This window comes from Hyperolius riggenbachi, chromosome 3 (assembly GCF_040937935.1).
Source record: "Hyperolius riggenbachi isolate aHypRig1 chromosome 3, aHypRig1.pri, whole genome shotgun sequence".
In the NCBI taxonomy this organism is placed as follows: Eukaryota; Metazoa; Chordata; class Amphibia; order Anura; family Hyperoliidae; genus Hyperolius; species Hyperolius riggenbachi.
The window spans coordinates 200,534,907-200,558,948 of record NC_090648.1 but is presented as its reverse complement, the minus strand read 5'-3'; the positions used below and the strand labels follow the sequence as shown (position 1 = coordinate 200,558,948).

At 43.7% G+C, this 24,042-nt stretch overlaps 1 protein-coding gene across 1 annotated transcript in view; it reads left to right on the top strand.

The window, feature by feature from the left end:
* Positions 1 to 2,264: 2,264 nt before the first annotated feature.
* The window catches only part of LRRC49 (leucine rich repeat containing 49), a 168,296-nt gene continuing 146,518 nt past the window's right edge, over positions 2,265 to 24,042 (top strand). The window contains exons 1-3 of the mRNA XM_068272533.1: positions 2,265 to 2,488; positions 15,354 to 15,416; positions 20,905 to 20,992. Coding sequence (XP_068128634.1) covers positions 2,450 to 2,488; positions 15,354 to 15,416; positions 20,905 to 20,992 — 190 coding nt within the window. The 5' untranslated portion in view covers positions 2,265 to 2,449. The remainder of the gene's footprint in view (positions 2,489 to 15,353; positions 15,417 to 20,904; positions 20,993 to 24,042) is intronic.

Sequence of the window (24,042 nt, the reverse complement as noted above, 5' to 3'; positions counted from 1 at the left end):
AGGCTTGTGGAACAGCGCAGCCAATCGCAGCGCTCACAAGCAACAGAGAGGAGCCAAGATATCCAATAGCGTGGCTCGGGGAGTGGCTTATCCAGCACCGTGATGTGACGTCATGTCACACACACATGGAGGCAGCTGGCGGCAGAAGAAAGATCCTGGAGGGGGCCAGGGTACAAGCACGGAACAGCCAGGCAGAGAGAAACTGAAGACACGAACTGTAATAGAGGTTAGCTTAATGCGATGTCTGCTTCCCAGGAATGTTAGGCATCTCTTAATGTATTGAAAGGCTGGGCTGGCCAAGTGAATTCTCCCCCTCCCTCCCCCCACTCACCGATGACCCTGGTGTGTGCGACTGCACAAGAGTCTCCCAGACAGGACACATGGTGCCAGCTGCATACAGGAATTCTGCTTGTTGTCTTGTCACAAGACTTTGTTAGGTAGCCTGATTACAACGTGCAGGTGGTCACCTGATCCCTGAGGTAATATAGGTTTTGGCTGTGTATGTGGTTTTTTTTATTTTAGTTAATCCAGCAATACCAATACCTTTTACTTTTATGATAATTGCATTATCCCTGCTATCATGTCACTAGATTTCCTCAGAGGAATTTACCATCTTATCCCTGTCCTCATGTTACTATAACCATCCACACAGGATCTTACAATCTAATCATTAATGTTATGTTCCTAATGGCTGTTACACACAGTGATATTTTCTGGAAGATTTACTTCCAGATTGATTATTTCCAGCATGTCTGATCTGATTTCAGATTGATTTTTACATTCACTTCTATGGAAGATCGATTGGAAAGCAGATCGGACATGTTGGAAATAACCGATCTGGCAGTAAATCTGCCAGAGATTCTCATTGTGTGTACCATGCATGACTATCCACAGAGGAGTTAACAATTTGATCCCAGCCATTATGTCACGAACTACAAACAGAGAAGCTTACTATCTAATCCCTGCTGTGATGTCACTAACTTTCCATAGAGGGTTTTACAATCTAATCCCTGCCTTCATGTTACCAACTATCCACAGAGGAACCTACAATCTGATGCCAGTAGCTAGTAACTGTACTCTCTAATATTTGATATGTAAATCATGTCACTGAGGGTAAAGTGTGTTTGTTGTTGTTTTTTTCTTTTTTGGGGGGGAAGGGGGGGGGGGGGCACCTGGTGATAGTTGGCCTTGGGCGGTAAAAAGTACAAATCCGGCCCTGCATGCAGGCGGGGACCGGAGTTCTGCAGGAGGCGGGGAGAACAGCAGACTGACACTATAGAGATAAACACAGCCAGCTCTGACAAGCTGTTTGTCAGCAGCGTGGCTGTGATTTATGAGGGATTGCAGAGTGCAGGGGGACCTTAGGGGGGGTTGGGATAGCAACAGAGGCTGGGCTGTATAGGCAGATCCAGCCTCTGTATGCAGATAATATTCTTCAAACCCACCTCGGGTTCTCTTTAATCGCTCTTTTTCCCACCTTCCTTTCAGTATAGGTAGCCTACTCTTCATCACACTGCAGCAGCCATCAGTGTCACTCATTTCTCCACTCGTCTCCAGTGTAGAAGCTTCCTCTTCCTTTCCATCTCCAATGCTGCCCATGTCCATAGCTGCTGGCCACAATGCAAACATGCACAGAGAGCAAGGTGGCTGCTGCACAGGCAGCTAGCAGTAGAGTACTGCGGTCAGGCACTCGCCTGATGTCCCTGCATTGCAGCATATACAAGCTTGCTTTGGTGCCCTTGCTCCTGTGGTGCCCTAGGCTATGACCTAGCCCTAAATCCGGCCCTGCTTACAGCCAAAGCACCTCTATATTGAAAGCGATTCCAGGCTGCAATCTGAGACAGTGATGCTGAAGGAATTGAAACATTGTATACGCTTGCTGAAGCTGAAGAGATTGAAACACTGTAACTTTTCCTGAGTGTTTAACTGCCTGGACGGCATATTAGGTAAGTACCATTATTTTCACTACAGTTCCTCTTTAAATAATTTTATTCGGTTCAGGTTCCCTTTAATAAACAATGGCAGAAGCACAGAAACAAGTGCATAGTAGAAGGTATACATAGTAACGGATAAGCAAGAGTCACATACTGTGATATATACAAGGTGAAACGCACCGTGCAGTACACGAGGGAAAAAAAATCTAATTCACATAGTACACATGACAGCTACAAAAGCCGGAAATGACATTTTCCTCGTACATTCAACGATGGTATCGGCTTTCCGTTACCATAGGAACCGGCACGCGGTATGATGGGGCGAGTCCTGGCTGCGGCTGCTATGGCAACAAGGAGCGCCAGCGCGCCACATAGCGGAGATGTAGGAGGCAGAATTTTCATGTACTGTGGGAGGCAATCAGCGAGGAGGGGGCATCGGTGTGTGTAATTGAATGTCCTGTGTTCCTCACCTGACTGCCGATCACCCCTCTGCTATGCACTGACGGTAGTGAACCATGTTGCCTGGCAAATATCGAGGAAGGCTTGTGTCTAATGTGAGTAATCGGCTTTGTGTGTGTCACGTGATCGTCTGCTCTCCAGTCACCCGTTCACAAAATAAACCTTCTTGTAACCATGAACCATGTTTCTCTACATGCCTGCATCGTGTTGCTTGTCATCCTTCTTTGTCATTGTTTGAGATCTGCTGCTGTCCATACAGAGTGACAGGTCAGCTCACCGGCGTTTTATATACTCAGGGGAATCCTGCACTGTTGGCCCACCTGCCGCAAAGGAAAAAGATGGAGCTACTCTGGTAGTCCCCGGCTCGATCATTTTGCTCCGTCCCCCCTTTGTTCTTTCTGTCTCCCTCTATCTAAAAGAGATGGCCAATACGATGCAAATAATTCCGGTGTGCATGCAAATTTAATGCAAATGATATCCAGCTGGGAATTGGGCCAATCAAATACATTTCATCTAGTGTGGTCCAATTCCAAGAGATCATTTGAATGAGCTACGTTTTATTTGTGCGCATGCCGCATGGAGGAGTCGGCTCTCCCTGCTCAGAGTAATCTCAAGGAACATAAAAAAATATACTTCCCTACTGATAACCTAATTTCTACCTTCTTGCGCGTAATTTGGGGTCCAGCTATTGCCGGTGTAGTGCCGAGTTGTCCTACTTTGTCGAAATGTACTACCTGGTCTCAAGGCCGGTTTAAGCAACAATGGGGCCCCAGGGCAAAATAAACCTGGGCCCCCCCCAACATATACCCCGGAACAAAAATCGGCATTAGGGGACCTTTTTTGCAGCTGGTATAGTCAGGCTGTGAAGTCCCAATCGGTCAGAGCTCCACATTCTGGCTATCCCAGCCTGCATGGGGGACAAGGGGTTAAAAAGTTTCAGGAGGGGGGACCCCACATTTTTTTTTTTTTTTTTTTTTAAATTCCCACACTCTAAACATAAAAAAAAATTGGGAAAATAGGAAAAAATGCCAGGGATCTTCATACAGCCATATTGCGGCTGTATAGCGATCCCTGGCCAAAGCGCTGCGGCTGCATATAGACCCCCTGGAAACCCCGTCAGGAAATTTATTGAGCTTTCGTTTGATGCATGTAAAATTACACTACCGTTAGGTTTGCTACTAAAAGTGACATTTACTGCATTTAAAACTATACTTTTTTTCCTTCTAAACTTTAAAATCGATTTTTCTCAAAAACTATAAGGTCTTTTTGAAAAATATTTTTTTCCTCTTATTCTTAATGATCTCCTTAACATATCCTGCAAATTTAGGGTTTCTAGCATTTAAGGTGGATTTGCTATTAAAGAAAACCTATACTGAAAATTAAAAGTCAAAATAAGCATACACAAGTCATACTTACCTCCTGTGTAGTCTACTCCTCAATCTATTTTTCCTCTCCTGCGTCCTGTTTGTCCACTGTGATCAATAGAATTCTCCGTCCTCCATTTTGAAAATGGCTATTACCCCATAACAGCTTCCTGGTCAGCACACTGTTAAACTGTAACATCGCCCACTTGAGCCATAGGGAAACATGGACACATCAGTTCTCCTCTCAGCTGTAACTGACAGCAACTGATATATAACTGGCAGAAACTGATATATTTCAGTTCTGACAAAATGTTGTCAGAACTGGAAGGGATCACTGTAAGAAGAAAATGGTGAGCTTCTGAGAGGAACTGATGGCTAGGTAACTATGTAATGTTCATTTGAAGTTACCTCATGTGTTTATTTTAAATAATTTTACTCAGTACAGGTTCTCTTTAACCATTAAAGTCGGCAGGTTTTTAAATGTGTTTTTTTTCCTTTGAAACTTTAAAATCGATTTTCTCAAAAACTATAAGGCCGATTTGAATTTTTTTTCCTATTGTAGCCACTGGGGGCCCCTACAAACTCTGGGGCCCTGGGGCAGCTGCCTCCTTTGCCTTAATGGTAGCGCCGGCCCTGCCTGGTCTAATCTGGTAGTGTCAATCGATAGACAAGGTGTCTAAATATGCAATTTTATCGAGATATGCTACTGGTCTGCCTAACTTACTCACACTTCTCCACTTGTAACCCTAACTCTACCCCCTCTCCTATCCTAACACTAACCCTCCCATCTGTTCTCCTAACGCTAACCTCCCTTTTCTACTCCTAACGCTAACCTACAACCTCTCCTAACCTGCTCCTATGGGATGCTTAGTAGTAGTTATTATCGACAAGCCGGCGGAAGGATATCAGGCAAACTGAGCTCAAGTGCTGGTGCACATGCCCAGATCGGATTTCAGCATGTCTCGATAGGAAGCATAAATCGGCATTACACCGGCACCTGAATTACAGTGATTTTATTGTACTTTTGGCCCCGGCTATTGTCATAATTAACATTACCGTCTATGGGGGCACACCAAATCCAGCGCAGCACAGGTGCTGAAATCATCTGCATTACATTACTGTGATCGAATTGGTTAGCGGGTTTTCGGCTATTAATAGGCATGACCATTCATTTCAAAATGAGTATCGCCGTTATTGGAAATGATTGATCGTCCATAGGATTATAGCTTTACTGGCCACCATTAAGCCTGGTATACACATCCAATTTTGATTTGGCAATCACTGACCAATTTCCCAATCTCTGTGTAGTATGACAGCTTACCTACACAATCTGTTCATACTATTCAAAACCTATTAGCTCTCATACAGCGTGGAGGCGGTAAAATTGGCCAATTATTGGTGTGTACCAGGCTTAATTTGGATACACACTTTCAACTTTGGCCAATCATTTACCAATTTTGCCACCACTGTGTAGAATGAGGGTTCACCTACACAATCTGGTCATAGTATTTGATAACCGTTGACTCTCATACTACATGAAGGTGGTAAAATTGGTCAGTGATTGGCCAATCAAAATTGAAAGTGTGTACCAGGCTTTAAAGCCTCATACATACACTAGATTGTTCTCGCTAGCAGCAGACTGCCCCCATTCAGCCTGCTTCACTGAGAATAAGGTGTCCCCTGAGGTATGCCAAAGTTGCATAATCATCTGCCTTTCCGATTGTTTACATACTCACCCAAGAAGAGGGACGGCTCTGGGTCCCTTAGAGCTTTCCTAGTCCTCTCTCTGTCCCCTCCTTCCACCACTGCCTGTTGCAGTGATCTGACTTTAATGTTGAAAACTGTCCCCTCCTACCCAGGTCAGTCCTCCCCTGATCCAGGAGGACACCACTGAGAAAAGGAATGATCGGGACTGGAGTTGGGAAGTTAGGCCTCGTTCCCATTGCGTTTCGCTCGCGTGTTTGTCCGCGTTGGGCTTTTTTAGAGGTTTTTTTTCTCTTCTCCCAGTGCTTGGGTGGGTGATGCGGTTTTGTTAAAAGCGATTTTGTAAGCGCTTTTCCTGAGCAATTTTTTAATTCACTCCCTGACGCAAGTCAGGAAGTGAACTCTTTGACCCGGAAAAGAATGAATACAATGTATTTATTTTTACAAACGCTCACGCAATCGCTGCACAAGTGATTTTGTGAGCGTTTTGCATTTTCCTATACCTTCTATTGAGGCGGAATTGCCTCAAAAAATGGCCCATGCACCGCTTATCTGAGCGGATCAGAAACGAACCGCTCAGATGTGAACTTTGCCATAGACAATCATTGCACAAGCGCTCTCAGGGTGATTTTGAAAATCGCTAGCGCTTAAAAAATCTCAACAATGCTTCTAGTTTGAACGAGCCCTTAGGGAGATTAGCGTGAGTGGATTGGAGGATGGTGGGGAAAGGAGAGCACAGAGGCTGATGTAGCTTCGCCCAGAGGCTGGTGCCTATCCTGCCTCGGCCTACCGCTGAACGCTTGCTTTTTGATAATATAATCGAAACGCATGCAGTGTGAACAGGCCCTTAGGTAAAGGAAGGGTTCCAGGCTAAAAACCAGGACTAAAGTGTTTTAAGTTTCACATCGCCGGGAGCGGCCTGCACAGTACAAAGTTTTCTCATACTGCACCTGTGCAGTACGCTCCCGGTGGCGTGAGCAGGAGCAAGGATGTGTGTTGCCATGGAAGCGCAGGCGCAGTGGCGTTTGTCTCGTAAGACGAAAAAACGGTAAGTAAGCAGCGGCAGAGGGACCGGAGGATCCTTGATGAATAGCGTGCGACAGGACGTCTGCAGGGGGCCGGTAGAAGCCCCAGGTAAGTTGAACTTTTTTTTTCCCCAAAAAAGTTAAAGAACCCCTTTAACATGTGAACTGACCACTGTGTACCTAGCCAGAGACCTGGTTTACACTGAGCGCTTAAAAACTGATACGTTTTTAAGGACACCGATGACTAAAAAAAAAGTTAGATACTTACTTCTGTAGGGGGAAGCCATTGGATGGTCCAGAGACTCCCCCCAATCTTTGAACGCATCTCCTGCACTGTGCAGGGACCTACTAAACAATATTTTATTTTAACCACTTCACCACTGAGGGGTTTTACCCCTTGAACACCATAGCAATTTTCACCTTTCAGCGCTCCTTCCATTCATTCATCTATAACGTTATTATTACTTATCGCAATGAAATGAACTGTATCTTGTTTTTTTCGCCACCAATTAGGCTTTCTTTAGGTGGGACATTATGCCAAGAATTATTTTTATTCTAAATGTGTTTTAATGGGAAAATAGCAAAAAATGTGGGGATAAATTATTATTTTTCAGTTTTCGGCCATTATAGTTTTTAAATAATTCATGCTACTGTAATTAAAACCCATGAAATGTATTTGCCCATTTGTCCCGGTTATAAAACCATTTAAATTATGTCCCTATCACAATGTTTGGCGCCAATATTTTATTTGGAAATAAAGGTGCATTTTTTCAGTTTTGCATCCATCCCTAATTACAAGCCCGTAGTTTATAAAGTAACAGTGTTATACCCTCTTGACATAAATATTTAAAAAGTTCAGTCCCTAAGGTAACTATTTATGTTTTTTTTTTTTTATTGTATTTTTTTTTTTTAATTACAAAAAAAAAAAAATTGGGGAGTGTGGAAGGTAATGAGTTAATTTATTGGGCTCGATTCACAAAGCGGTGATAACTCAGTTATCACGCCTAAAAGACTTTAGGCGTGATAACCTTTGCACCAGCAAAGTTATCACCGCTTTGTGCTCCAACTCGCGCGAAGTTTCCGCGCGTACGCGCGTACGCGCGTAAAGTCCCATAGGGCTTAATGGGCACTTCGCGCGAAGCACGGTGCGCTGCGCGCGCAAAACTTTGCGCGCGGGAGTTCGCGCGAATTCCTTCAGATCACGCCTAAACTAAGTTTAGGCGTGATAAAGGGCTTTTCACAGGCGTGCAAAGTGTTTGCACCGCTTTGTGAATCAGGCCCATTGTGTAAAACTAATGTATTTGTATATGTAAAATGCTTTAGGGTGTAGTTTTACTATTTGGCCACAAGATGGCCACAGTGAGTTTGTGTTCATGCGACCTGTAAGCGGGGGCGACCTGTATGCGGGGGCTTAGATCAACGAACGGGAATGGATTTTCCCGTTCATTGATCTCCAAGCGGGCGGCGGCGTGCACGAGTGGCGGGAGCGCGCGCACGAGCGGCGGGAGCGCAGACAGCGGCGGTAGCCCGGGAGGTACGGATTTCTCCGTCCCTTCGTTTTTTAGGGGGGGGGAAAGGGACGGAGAAATTTGTACCGCGGGGGGTAAAGTGGTTAATGTACGGCCTGCCCAATAGCACAGAGTCGCTAGCAAATGGCTTCTTTGCTTGTGTACAAGCGGCTCTGTGCTACTGCGCAGGTGGAAACCACTGGTGCCGCCACAGTGTGGCTGGGCTCACACATGCAGGGGATCTTGGCAGCAAAGCTGAAAAGGGTCCCAGCCAGCAACATATAGGTTGACGCACAGTATGCTTGCATGTTATGAAATAATGCATTTTATTTAGCTAAACTGAGTGTAATCTGCATTCTTAAAACAAGGTATTTGCAATAATTCCGCTTTAAGTGAGCAACTGCGGTTTCACATGATGCGTCACTCCTAATTATGCAAATTATCTCCTCTTGCCCCTGAAGCCCGGCTTTCATCCAGAACCGCTTGTGTATATAATTTTCATATTCAGGAGTGATGCATCATGGGAAACAAAGAAGGCAAATTACACTGAGTGTTGCTTTTTAGCTGGAACGCTTTCTGTTTCTTTTAGGCCCCTATATTCTAGTGGTTCTGGGTCACGAGCTACTTGGGTATTCTGTTTTTCTTTTTCTAACTAAGACCTTTGCTTTTAACTTGGCTGTAGGGATAGTAGAGGTTCTTTAACCCCCTTGCCGTTACAATTCTGATGGCAAGGGGGCAGCGCAGCACTTTTTAAATTTTTTTTTTTTTTTGTATATCATGTAGCGGGCCCAGGGCTCGCTACATGATAGCCGCTGACAAGTGGCATCCCCCTACCCACTCCGATCGCCTTCTGCGATCAGAGTAAGCAGGAAATCCCGTTCAGAACGGGATTTCCTGCTGGGCTTCCCCGGTCGCCATGGCGATGGGGCGGGATGACGTCACCGACGTCATGGACGTCACAGGGAATCCCGATCCACCCCTCAGCGCTGCCTGGCACTGATTGGCCAGGCTGCGCAAGGGGTCTGGAGGGGGGGGCGGCACGGCGGGTAGCGGCGAATCGGCAGCGAGCGGTGGCGGTCGGAATATGCACGCAGCTAGCAAAGTGCTAGCTGCGTGCAGTAAAAAAAAAATGTTGAAAATCGGTGCAGCGGGGCTGGAGAAATCCTTCTGCGCAGGTTACCCCAAGCTGAGCTCGGGATAACCGCCAAGAAGGTTAAGGCTACTTTCCCACTAAGATGTTGCGTTAGGTGCTACGTTAAGGTCGCATAACGTGCACCTAACGCAATGCATAGTGGGGTTGTAGCTGGACGTTACATTGAGCCCCGTTAAGCGGCTCTTCACACGTCCTGTGATGCGTACTCTTGGACGCATGCGGCATCACGTGGTCCCGCCAGCCAATCGCCGCATAGAGCCTCCTCCAACACTACTGAGCATGTGCGCACAATCTAACGCGGCTTAGCCGCGCATAACGTACAGCATGCAGCACATTCAACTGACGTCCTGCGTTACAATGTAACGCAACGTGGGCACTGTGAACAGCCCATTGATTTTTCATTACTGTGCGGTGGGCTGCGTTACAGGGCCTGTAACGTCTAACTGTGAAAGCAGCCTAATGGTTGGTTGGCATTGAGTATTTGCATGAGAGTGTGCAAAGGGTTCATTGATTTTGCCATCATAATACATCGACATGGAAAGATTATACAAAATCTCTATCATTAATAGGTACCTTAATCATATATCATTAACTGTGCAACTGGTGATACTGGTAACTTCCAAATTACCCTTCTTGGAGGAACAGTTCCTATTTTGGAATTAAATGCTCCTGTCCATACTTGAGTGTCCCTATTTTAGCTTAGAACTGTTTAAATAAATGTACTATGTAACTACTAAAAAGCAAATTAATTTGGGGCAAGTTTGTCCGTAATTCTTTATAATCTAGTAGCAGTTGCATATTTACTGTGTAAGGCCTTGTTCACACTATACATGTTGGTGTATAGCGTGCGATACGCAAGAACATGCATATACTGCACAGTCTGACGTTCTCATGATATCCCAATGCTGCATGCATTTTTTTGCAAAGAGCTGGCAATGCTGATGGCATTCTGAATGCGCGCCCATCTGTGTTTTCTAATGTGAAAGAGTCCTCAGCCGTCAGTAAAAACAGAAAGTTTTGAAACAGGATTATACCATTTATTGGTTAACTTAAAAGAATAGCGTACAGCAAAAGCTGACACTCTAGTTTTTCTATAACTTTATCATCCTCAAGTGTCTGTTTTAAAGAGAAGTAGAGCTTTGCGCTGTAGCTCTGCATCCAGTGCAGTCAGTCTCCGCCTCTCCCCGCCCCTGTCAGTGAAAGAAGACTGAGGGCCTGTTTCCACTACACACAGATTCTGCATGCAGAAAACTGACTCCAATGAATGCCTATGGGAAATCTGCATCAGAAAAATCACGTTCAGTGGAAACAGGCCCATAGACATTCATTGGAGTCAGTTTTCTGCATGCAGAATCTGTGTGTAGTGGAAACAGGCCCTGAAAGGGGCGGGGAGAGGAGGCGATCGGCGGAGATCCACTTCACCGGAGGCAGAACTACAGCGCAAAGCTCTGCCTCTCTGGGCAGCAAAATCCACGACCTGGAAAGTCGTGGAATTTTGCCCCGAAATTTTGGGGAGATAAATACCTCGTTCTGCCGCGACAAATCAGCTTTGATCTTACTGCTTAACATAAGTGAGCAATAAAAAAAAGCAAAATATTTTGGCGCATATAATGAGTGTTGTCTAAATGGTATCATCCTGCTTCGCTTACCGACGAATCACCGCACATACTCACCTCTCTGCCATTGCCCTCCTTGCTCTGCCATTGCTATGACCGCACAGCTCTGAGCGCTGGTCAGGAGCCACTTGCATTGGCTCCTAACCCTGTCCATCAATGTAAGCCAATTAGATTGGCTCACAGTGGTCATGCGGTCATATAGACGGCAGGGGGAGTGAACTGGGGCAGGGAGAAAGCGGTGCAATCGGCAGTAGCGGCAGGAAAGTTGAAATCTACATGCTGTCAGAGTCGTGCAGCCACCTGCAGGACGTAGATTTCAACGTACGCGGTCCTAAAGCAGTTAAGTTAATCTTAAGTGGCCCATACACTGGTCAATTTTAGCCATCGAACGATGGCCGATTCGACCGTTCTGATCAAATAGGCTAGAAATAGATGCAGCAGAAAACATGATCAATCGATTTGCGACCCATTTCAATCGATTTGCTCGATTGGTCCAGACGGAAAATCTGGGTTGATCGGCTGCTGGAAGCAGATCGATGGCCCATAGGGTTGCATTGGATCGAATGGTGCAACACAGTATTTTGATCAATTTTCAATAGATTTAATTCTGAAATCTATTGGAAATATCTTCCTACTGTGTTGCACACATCAGATAGATTCCTGTTAGATTCCACCTGACAGGCATCTGACAGGAATTTATCTGATGGTTAAATCTGCTGCTAATCTATAAGTGTATGGGTACCTTTAGGCTTCTTGCACACCAAGACGTTGCATTAGGTGGCACATTAAGGTTGCATAACGTGCACCTAACACAACCTATGGTGCTGCAAGAGCCGACGGTAGAGTGAGCCGCGTTAGGCGGCTCGAGTCCTATAATGTCTCCCAGCGAGACACTCCGCATCACGTGGTCCCGCTGGCCAATCAGCGCCCGCCAGTGCAGTGAATATTAAGTAGCCATGTGCGCGGCTACTGTAGCTGGCTCTCCCCGCCTCCTCTCCGCCCCCCACTGCGCATGTGCAAACAGTCTAACGCGGCTATAGCCGCTCCAACGCCGTAGCATGCTGCACTTTGCACAGAACGTGCAGCGTTACATGTAACGCAACGTGGGCTGTGTGAACAGCCCACTTGTGTTACATTGCTGTGCGATGGGGGAGCGTTACAGGCGCACTAACGTGCGCCTGTAACGTCTTGGTGTGTAAGCAGCCTTAGAGTTACTTTCCTTACCATCGTTCTATTACTTTTGTAGTTGGTATGTACTGAAAAGGTGTTTTGATGATAAAATCCGATAACATTGCCTGCAAGAAAATGAAGCAGAAAAAGTTTATTAAATCAGACAAGATAACTCGAAAGAAAAGTTTTGCGCCTGGAGGTCATAATGAGACATGTTTACATTTGAAAAACTGCTTGCTTTTCTAGTTGGGCTGCGGTTCCTCATCAGGACAAGCTTTAAGGCTTTGTTCACTTCTAAAATAAAAATCAATGACGCCAACGATTTTCAATTTATTTATTTATTTTTTTGCCAATTTTTCCCCCCCTCCTGGCGCTCAGGTGGGCGCTGCTGTTTTTCTAAAGTGCTTTTCTAAGCGCTTTTGCAGAGCGATTCAGCTTTTTTCACTTCCTGGTGCAAGACTTTGATCCGGAAATGAATAAATACAATGTATTTATTCATCAAAGCGCTGGGAAATCGCTATACAAAGTGCTTTTTCAAGCGCTTTGCGATTTCCCTATACCTTCTATTGAGCAAAAAAAAAGATGAGAACACTCTCAAAATCGCCAGCTCTTGAAAAAAGGGCAAAAATGCCCTTGGTGTGAACAAGCCCTGAGGGCTGGAACCCACAAGAGCGTTTTTTTGAGCATTTTGGCAGCGCTGCGATACGCTAGCGTTTTGCCAAACGCTCAGCTGATGTTAATGGATGGGGCAACTTCCACAGGAGCGTTTGCGTTTCCCAGAAACGCAAACGCAGGACCTGCAACATTTTGGGAGCGTTAGCGCTTCAATGTAAAGTATTGAAACGCTAGCAGAAACGCTCAGCAAAACCTAAACTGAGCGGTTTTGCTAGCGTTTTGCGGTTCAGCACACTGTAACAAAATTAAAAATAATTCACAGGACCAATCAGGATAAAAACGCGAAACGCAAAACGCTACACAACCGCTGAGTAAAAAAATACACTGTTGCAAAACGCGACTGAAAACGCGCATGAATCCGCTTGCAAACCGCTCAGACAAAACGCTAGCGGTTGCGTTTTGCGTTTGCGGATTTCAGTGGGTTCCAGGCCTGATAGTTTGGACAGAGGCGTGTGTAGATTAAATGAAGTAGAAACCATTTTATCCACCGCTGACAATTTCTCTGCAGTTTCCACTGTTTTCCCCTAACAAAACCTGTATATGATCAGATGTTGCAGGGAGATATGTTACTACCAAACCTTATTTTCAAATCCTTATATTTAAATAAATATAATATTGAGATTGACTGCTGTGATGTAGAGACTGATGTTAAGATGCACAAAGAGTTCTAAGCATATAAACTTTATTATGTGGGAAAAATTGAAAAATTAATTTTAATGTACTGTACACCTGAACTGAAAGGGATATAGAGGTTGCCATATTTATTTCATTTTTCATCCATACCAGTTGCCTGGCATCCTGCTCTTTGATTGCAGTAGTGTTTGAATCACACACCTGAAACAAACATGCAACTAATCCAGTCAAACTTCAGTCAGAACATCTGATCTGCATGCTTTTCAGGGTCTGGGGCTAAAAGTATTAGCTGCGAAGGATCAAGGGGAGAGCCAGGCAATCTGCATTGTTTAAATGGAAATCAATAGGTCAGCCTCCATATCCCACTCAGTTCAGTTGTCCTTTAGGCTGGTTTCACACCAGGACGTTGCGTTTTAGGGGACGTTATGGTCGCATAACGTGCCCCTAACGCAACGCCTGGTGCTCCCTGCTTTGGACGTCAGAGTGAGCCGCGTTGTGCAGCTCACTCTGGCGTCCGTGATGCGCATTCTTGGACGCATGCGGCATCACGTGGTCCCGCCGGCCAATCGCTGCACAGAGCGGCCGCTCCAGGAAGTAAACACTGCACGTCACTGAGTGCAGTGAATATTAATTAGCCATGTGCCTGGCCGCTCTCCGCTCCTCCCCAACGTTACTGAGCATATGCAAACAGTCTAACGCGGCTCTGCCGCTTACAAAGTACTGCATGCAGTACGTTATATTATGGCGCAGCGTTACACTGTAACGCAACGTGGGCACTGTGAACAGCCCATTGATTTTTCATTGATGTGCGGTGGGGTGCGTTACAGGCTGCTCTAACGTGCGCCTGTAACGTCCCACTGTGAAACCAGCCTTAAAGGATACCCGAAGTGACATGTGACATGATGAGATAGACATGAGTATGTACAGTGCCTAGCACACAAATAACTATGATGTGTTCCTTTTTTTTTTTCTCTGCCTGAAAGAGTTAAATATCAGGTATGTAAGTGGCTGACTCAGACAGGAAGTGACTACAGTGTGACCCTCACTGATAAGAAATTCCAACTATAAAACACTTTCCTAGTAGAAAATGACTTTTGAGAGCAAGAAAGAGATAAAAAGGGGAATTTCTTATCAGTAAGGGCCACACTGTAGTCACTTCCTGTGTGAGTCAAGACTGAGTCAGACACCTGATATTTAACTTCTTCAGGCAGAGAAAGAAAAAAGGACCACAGCACTGTTATTTGTGTGCTAGGCACTGTACATACCCATGTCTATCTCATCATGTCACATGTCACTTAGGGTATTCCTTTAAAAAGTACCTCAGATAAAAATGATAGAGTCTGACATGACAATGAGGATGGATTCGGGGATGGGGGTCTCACTTTAATTTCTCACTTTAAGCCTCTAGTTAGTTCTACTTCTGTTTCCTACAGACAGGAGACATTCAGGTGATCTCATAGTTTCAGGTTGACTTGTCAAAACATCACCATAAATGGAGGCGTTACTTTCCAATGGGTTGAACCAATGTGTCCAATGAGTCAAACCAATCAAGGTTATTTCATGTAATGACTTCACCTATTAGTTTTTTATATTTTATAAATAAGTAATTTAAGAATGGTATGGAAATAGTCCCTGAATAAAATTAAGATTTCAAAAGACTTGCTATCTTCAATCCAATATAATGTTCTTTCCTGACTTAAGTTAATCTTACAATACATTTTTCTACCATCTTTTGTCATGATGTCAGTCATTGTAGATGCTCAGAAATACATGGAAATTTATTTTTGCCTATAGGGTGTCCCCAGCCTGTACGGATCTGCACTAATGGTGGTCCCTATTTTCAACTTCTGAAATTGGGATATACGGTATGCAGTGACAATGACAATCTCACACTGAAATTTGATCCAAATACTACCAAATAAAATGAAGCGATTTCTATGTATGGTGCACGTAGATGTTCACATGGATGTAAGGTGTATGTATACATATTTACTGTTGCCCCTATCCACCACAGAGGTGGTTACTGAACCCTTCAATTCATGTTGAGTATTTTAATTCATTTCCGTGGTCGTGTCATTTTATGGTAATTAACAATAACTTTTGTGCCTTCAGGTAAACAGTTGTGGTCTTCATCTTGTGTTGCAGGCTACCCCTATCACAGATAAAAGTAAGCAGGTAAATAACACAGTGTGGATAAAAAGGCTGTCTTCTGGAAGGTGTTTGTGGATAGTACATTTTTCTAAACCCTGTGCTAAAATATGAAAAGTTCTCAAAAGCTTGCCTCATTCTATAGTGCAGTGAAGGGCTTCAGTGCTGGCTTGCTAGAGCCTTGGCATTTATTTCTGTGAATGCTTTTTCAGGTCAATTATCCCAATCACTATATGGGCCTAAAAACAGGGACACTCCTAGGGTTACAAGGTTACTAAAACTTGAGTGCCAGACTTTGCTGTATTCCCAACAGCCTAAGAGCACTATTGGAATAATATCAAATACAAAGTTTAAAGTGAACTGGTCGGTTAGTCCAAGGCTATTGGCAAAAAATATCAAAAACTGGTCTTCTTTTGTCCCAACATATACAGAGCACTCTGTATCACTCACACCATGAACACCCATAAAACTGCACTACTAACTCACTGTGGAATGATATAAAAGTATTCAGCTCTTTCACAGGGTATCCTCATTAACTGGGGTACAGCATAAAAGTACGCCACTTACTCACTGGGGTACCTTATAACAGTATGTAGCACTCAATCACTCACTGGGGTACCTCATGGCACGATAGAACTCACTGAGTCGCTGGGGTACCTCATCAAAGTATACCACTCACTTACTGGAGTACCTCCTAACAGTATGGGGGAACCTCATAATACTATAGCACTCACTGGGTTGGCTCATAGCATTATAGCTCTCACTCTCTGGGGTACCTTATAACAGTATAGAACTCATTTACTTATTGGGGTACCTCAAAATAGTATAGCACTCATTTACTCACTGGGGTACCGCATGGCAGTATAACATTCGCTCAGTGGGGTACCTCATAACAGTATAGCACTCACTCACTCACTGGAGTACCTTCACATAGTATATCCACATTGACTGGGGTACCTCACAATAGTATAACACTCACTCACTCAGTGGTTATACCTCATAACACTATAGAACCCACTCGCTCACTGGGGTACCTCATAAAAGTATACAGCTCGTTGAATGGAGTACCACATAAGAGTATAGCACTCACTCACTCTCTGGTGTACCTCATAACAATATAGCACTAATTCAGGTACCTCCTTACAGTATAGGACTCACTGGATTACCTCATGGCAGGTACCTCATAACAGTATATCACTAACTGGGGTACCTCATGGTAGTATGGCACTCCCTCACTGGAGTACTTCAAAACAGCATAACATTCACTGTGGTACCCCATACAAGTCTGGTTGGTAGTACTGGAGATATTAAAATATAATCCTGAAATGCAAGTCCCCTCAACATATATACCTCATGTCAGAGCATCAGAACAAACACATTGGTAGATGTGAATATTAGTGTGGGATTAGAAATAATGTTTGTCAAACTGGAGGTTTCAGAAGCAATATGTTCCAGGGACTGAGGTTAGTATGCTTCTAAAACAAAGCTGTAAAATTAAACAAACTTGGGAAAATATTATACATGTTGCTGTGTTATAGGCACTTCATGCCTGGCTTCAGAGTTATTTTTGTTTTCTTTGAAATTAACTTTTTTTGTGTATGGAGTGACACTTTAACCTGTCGTAGATTGTGCCCAAGCTTTCCTCCATTACTAAGCTGCTTCCCCTGTACGCTTACTATCTTGTTGTGTGATAGTAGGGACAGGACTAGTGAGCACATGTCTACAGTTATCCTGTTTATACAGAGGTGTAACTACAAGCTATGGGATTCTCCAGAAAACTTTGGTGGGGCCACATCCAGATTCCACGGATCATTGCTTCCTATATCACGTGGGGTGCCTTCACAATGTGTGGCCACCATTCCCCCATACCACGCACCTGTCCTTTCTCCTCCACACTCCCATAATATGTGGCCACCATTCACTCTTAACATTTGCACCACTCTAAGAAGTTTAGCCCCATAAAATTCCCATGCAGAGAAAGACCGCAGTGGTTTTAGTATCTTACCTGCTCTAGTGCCAAATTCATTCTGTCCTTCTTTGCTGTAGCTGTCCACTGTTACATGCTACTGTTCTGGTCTCAGGGTTTTCCTGAAATAGGCAGAAGACAAGGATGGAGGTGAGTGAAGTGGGTGGCTGCAAAAGAGGAGGACGGATCACACCTAGCATTGTAGGAAGTGAGGTACTAGCACCCCCACTGCACCGCCCTGAGTGGCTACAGTGGAAGAGCAGCAGGGGGCCCTGAGGGATGGACGGAAGGAAGTCGACCTTTCCTTGCCAACACCCCCATTCCATGTGGCTGTGGGGTATACTTCCCACTAAGGATGCCACTATAGCAAAAAAAAAAAACTGAAACTCAAGGAGGCTAGTTATGGGAGGCACCCTAAAATATGTAAAGGTATAGTCTCTGCTGGAACTGGTTGTGTCCAAGTTTAAGTGAAGCATGGCCTGTATGAATGAGGTATTGCAATATGTCAGCTAATACATTTCACTTAAATAACAAATGGGCAGCTAGTACTCCCAAAAATTCAACTAGGAAGCAGCACGCCCACCAAATAAAAAAACTAAGCAGCAAGATATCAAAATTAAGCAGGTTTTTCCCAAATAAAAGAATAAGGCAACATGCATATCCCAGTAAAAAAGGTTATAAAGTTTGATAGTGCTCCTGGCACTTCCCCTTCCCCTTCAGTTACAGCTCCCCATGACAGACCTCTCATCCCAAATCTCCAATTAAAGGGATACTGTAGGGGGGTCAGGGGAAAATGAGTTGAACTTACCCGGGGCTTTTAATGGTCCCCCGCAGACATCCTGTACCCGCGCAGCCGCTCCCCAATGCTCCGGCCCCGCCTCTGGTTCACTTCTAGAATTTCTGACTTTAAAGTCAGAAAACCACTGTGCCTGCGTTGCCGTGTCCTCGATCCCGCTGATGTCATAAAGAGCGCACAGCGCAGGCCCAGTATGGTCTGTGTCTGCGCAGTACACTCTTGGTGACATCAGCGGGAGCGAGGACACGGCAACGCAGGCACAGTGGTTTTCTGACTTTAAAGTCAGAAATTCCAGAAGTGAACCGGAGGCGGGGCCGGAGCATTGGGGAGTGGCTGCGCCAACACAGGATGTCTGCGGGGGACCATTAGAAGCCCCGGGTAAGTTCAGCTAATTTTCCCCCGACCCCCCTACAGTATCCCTTTAAAGACTGCCCACCCAAAATAGACCTCCAGTTACAGACTGACCCCTCACCCCACCCCAACAGATCCCATTGACAAATGGCACCTACATGACCGACCCCTGTATCAAACCGCACTCCAGGTAACAGACAAGACTTCCAATAGTAGACAGACCTGTTGCAATAGTGCTCCCATTCACGAGCACTCCTTAAAAGCATCTATTTAGGCACCTGAACTCAGTACTGCTGACAGATTCTGTCCTTTGCCTTCTCTTTACTTTATACAGTATTATCCATTTAAAAAGTATAGAGCTTTCTCTGATGTATTCCTTTGATCCCTGGAATGTTACCCATGTTTCCCTGAAAGTAAAACCTCCCCCGAAAGTAAAACCTAGCTCAGATTTCAAGCAGGCTTGAAATGTAAGCCCTACCCTGAAAATAAGACCTAGTGGCAGAGAGGTGGGGACACAGCTGTGCAATAGGAAGAGGCAGCCAGGGAAGCAGTGTGTGGATGGACTCATCCCTGGACAATGTCAGCCTCGGCTGTCTCTGTCCTTCCCATCCACCAGTGTTGCTGTCACTCTCTCCCCTCCCCTCTGCAAGGTGTCAGATAAAACAGGTAGATAGAAAAATTGCGTTGACACTGAGTTGAATGGGGCATTCATTTTGCATAGTGTGCCGCTGTTTAGTCAAGCGCAATGGTCCATCGAGATTTCCCAAATGTTACATGTAGCTCCTAGCATCTGCAACCTATCCCCCTAAGGCTCAAATGTAACGCCCAACAATGTCAAATTCTTTTTTTGCATGGTAACAGAAAAGCTTTAGCCAGGGTAAATTGAGCTTCTTTCAGCTGGTCGTGTAAATGGCCATTAATATTTTTTAGTTGTGACACATTATATTTTGCCTTTGAGGGCTTGAGCTGGTCAATGCTGCGGATAATTTTAAGATGGAAAGCGGTTTAAATTATCTTGTTCAGGAGGAGGGGGTAGCAGATGTGCAGACTGGAAAGTCTGACCAAATGCTTTATAAGTGGGGATTCAGATAATAACAATTTATCATTTACTATTGTACAGTTCTGTACTTTAATGTGACCCTGATAAAACCAAAGCACAGGCAGTGTCATTGCGGCCTTTTTTCTGTTGTTAGATTCCTGACTGTCGCGTTCATCTTAACCTGGCCTAAAGTAAGCGTGTATTTGTCAAGCTGCACTTGACAAATGCACACAAGTAAAGAGCTAGAAGTGCAGCAGGCATCTGGGTATTTGTAATGTTAGCTTCTGTATTGTTTCCAGTACAGGAAGAGTTAAGAAATTACAGTTGTTATCTATGCAAAAGAGCCATTGAGCTCCTCGACTTTCAAAGTCGCAGTGAGCTCTGTCTTCTGAAGCTTATTATCTCAAGTGTCAGTCACTGTATTTTTTTTTCAGCAGAGGTCAGTTCAAAAGTTCACTGGCTTGCTCTGTAAAATCATTTAGAATGCTGAGTAGTGTATAAATTGCAAATATTAGAGAAATGATGAAATATTATTTAAAAAAAACTATATAACTGAAAATAAAAATATGATAATATTTTCTTTGCTATTAGTGTTCTAGTAATTATCCGTACCATACAACCAAACTAAACTGAGAAGAATATGGATGTTTCCTTTTAAACAATACTAGTTGCCTGGCAGTCCTGCTGATGCCTTTGGCTGCAGTAGTGGCAGAATCACAGACCTGAAACAAGCATGTAGCTAATCCAGTCTGACTTCAGTCAGAGCACCTGATCTGCATGCTTGTTCAGGGGCTGTGGCTGAAAGTACTAGACACACAGGATCAGCAGGAGAGTCAGGCAACTGGTATTATTTTAAAAGGAAAAATCCATATTCTTCTCAGTTTAGGTTCCCTTTAAAGGGAAATGCATATGTCAGCCTCTGTATACTCTTAGTTCAGATGTGTTTTACATTTGTATTGTTGGTGTTTCAGTGGTTAATACACAGATTTTGTTTGCAGTGATGCAAGGTCATAATGGATGTCTCAGTTTTCTGCAGTCTTGCAAATCGGTTGTTTTTGCTGTGCATTATGGAAAATTCCTCAACGGACTGTGACACCTTAATTTGGCTGTTGTAGAGGCTGTGAAGAGTACATTTCATAATAATGAATATATAGAACCACTATTGTCCTGTTTCTTATATAGCCATACCCTACTGTTTACAATGAATGACTTCCAATCAGCCACCATGTAGTATGCATAAATGTCAGGGGTGAGGAGGACAATGGTAATGGGATATCAAATATTTATAGCTCCCATACAGCCAGATAAGCTGTGAATTGCAGTCTGCACGATTTTCCTGTCAATCACTTTGTCTGTATGTCAGTTTGATTTCAGGTTAAGTAAAGATGCAGCATCTGTGAACAGCAGACATTCCCAACATGACCTTGAAAAGAACATTGCTGGGCGGCAAGGTATGTCTGGTGGTTGCTCCTATTGCATATGATCAGTATTTATAACATTTTCTTTTTCTTTTAAAGACAACATAAAGAGGGCAACTCCCTGATTCCCCATGAATGTGTACTCATCCGGTATTCACATTTTTTTAATGAAACTACACTCACTGGCCACATATTTATGTACATCTGTTCAATTGCCTGTTAACATAAATGGCTAATGAGCCAATCACATGACAGCAACTCAGTGCATTTAGGCAACTGGATGTGGGGGAGGCAAGCTGCTGAAATGATGGAAGGGATGTTAAGTGATTTTGAACAAGGCATGATTGTTAGTAGTGTTGGACGAATAGTTCTATCTTCGATTCGCTGGCTATTCAATCAAACATGCCTAAATTATCAGGGTTTGCGAAGCCAAATACGAAACTTTCCCGAATTGCATTGAAGTCAATTGCTCCGACTTTAGCGGTTAATAGAAAAGCACCCATACATGCTAGAATTGCCAAATTTTCTGGGTATGTTAAGGAGAACGGGGAATAAGAGGATTTTTCAAAAGTTATGGAGAAAATCAATTTTAAAGTTAAGATAGGAAAAAAATATATTTCTTTAAATTCGGTTTAATGACAGAGAATATATCTTACCCATCGGTAATGAAAATTTACATCTATCCCCGGAAACAGAGGTTTATTTCCTGCTTGGGTACCTGTGGATCAGAAAGCAGTTACTGCTGTATAAGGATCCCTGGCAAATATACCTTTTATCTGCAGTAAAACAAAAATGATGTGGGGTCTCACTTCCAAAGCTCCTTTAACTCCTTATCACTGATGCAGGCTCGTATAGCCATAACGCGGAACTCGGATGGCGTGGGGCTCCGCACCTTGTGCTATACCATCCCTCATGGTATTGGGGGGGGGGGGCATCCCCCTCTCTCCCAGAGTGCTTGGACAAGGGGCTCTTTCCCACAAAGAGGAGGTTGGGATCTAAGCCTTGTGGGGGGGTTACGGCGGCATATGGAGTCTCCTTTAGCAAGGGGGCCCCAGATGCGCCCCCCCCCACCCCCCAGGAGAAATGAGTACAAAAAATAAAAACTCAACTACAAAAAAAAGTCTGAAAGTCTGTTAATAGTACTAATTATAAATACTTAACCTTTTAATTAATGTTCCCATGCCACCATCCTTGGAAATAACCCCACACCAATATCCTTTCATCAAATGGCTAGTTACAAACTGAAATGAAATTTCAAATTAGCACCCATTACTATTACTGCCATGGTTTACTTCCACTGTCATTGCAGTGGCCTTGAAAAAGGCCCATATTTCAAAATGATTTACATTTTTTACACATGATAAGCAAAAATAAAATCTGTTCATGTTTTTGTTCTCCTATTATTGCTAGCGATATAATGTGATATTTGAGTTGGAAGTTTGTCCTGCTGAACACTTAGCATCCACTCCTCTGGGCTGAACTAGAATTTTGCACAGCATAAGAACTCTTTCACACAGGAGGCTGTAGGCAATGAACCCACTGCCTGTCAGTTGTTCCTGTGCACTGACCAAGTGCATGCTAGTACCTGGCACGGGTAGTCCAAAGGGGACATTTTAAATGTATTTTCACTTTAAACATTTGTTTCACATGCAGTACCACCTATCTTTGCTTTCTAGGACACATACATGTTTTATACATACATTATCAGTGAACACATTTATTTTAGTATTCTAGATGGGAAAACTCTTCAAATAACTTCCACAAACACTTGGTGAGGTTATTTTATACTGCAGAAAATATACATTATGATATATTTTACAGATAATCTTTTAGGTGAGAATTCATGCAGAAACAATCAGGTGTTTGGCTTTAAAGGACATCCAAGGTGAAAACTAGCGGAGGAGATAAACAATTGTATCTATACTCCTTCTCCTAAAAGTGACTTTTTTTTAGATATGCCGCAGTTTTTTATTATTTATTTAAATTTAGTTTATACGTTTTTACTGTTTCGTAGGCCTCAATTCACTAAGCTTATCTCCTGTCTTTAATAACTCTTCTAGAGCTGTTACCATGGTGATAAGGCATGTAGTATTCAGGAATCATTTTACCTCAGGCAAACCTAAAGTTAACTCTTCTGTCTTTAAGTTAACTCTTTAATCCTTAAAATAACTCCAAAGTTAAAGACAGGCTGTTTATTAACTGCGTGTGAAAATAACTACAGAGGAGGTAAATTAACTACAGAAGAGGTAACTTAAGGAATGAAGAGATAAAATAACTCTCTCACTGTGTGGAGGTAAGTTATCTCTTGCCTTGTTATCTCCAGCATGATCTTAGTGAATTGAGGCCATTGTCTCTGCTCAATGACACATGCATTGAAGTATGTCAGAGCTCAAATCTATTAACAATCAACCCTTTTTGTCTCTTTCCTGCTCTCAGAAGCCATTTACTTACAGGAAAGTGTTTTATGGCTGTAATTCCTTATCAGTGAGGGTTACTCTATAGTCCGACTCACTCTTGACCTGGACAGAAACTGTTACTTTCATACCTGATGTTTAAAGGGACTCTGAGCACCTCTCATGGGCATGCCTTTAAGACTCCGACCAGTACTGCAAAGTACCTTTATGTAGCTTGTGCTCTCCTCTTTCATTTGATGCCTGAATCGCCATTCTATAACTTCCGGATCACGCCTATCTTCTTTATTAGAGAAATGCATCACTGAATGAAGCAGGAAGAGGAAATGACACGCATGGCCATTGCAAGAGGCTCCTCCAGAGGGGTCATAGCACGACTTTGTTCGAAGTTGTCTGGCTTAAAGGCATGCCCATGAGAGGTGCTCGGAGTCCCTTTAACTCTTTCAGGCAGAGAAAGGAAAAAAAGGAACACAGCATAGTAATTTCTGCGCTTGGCACTGTACATACACATGTCTATATCATTATGCCACATGTAACCTCGGTTGTGCTTTAAAGTATCACCACCATCTTCAGTTATATAAGGTGAGAAGAAAATGCCATCAAAACCCAGAAGAAAGCCCAACAACGGCTGTTCTTCCTGTGGCAGTTGAAAAAAATCGGACTGTAGCAAGA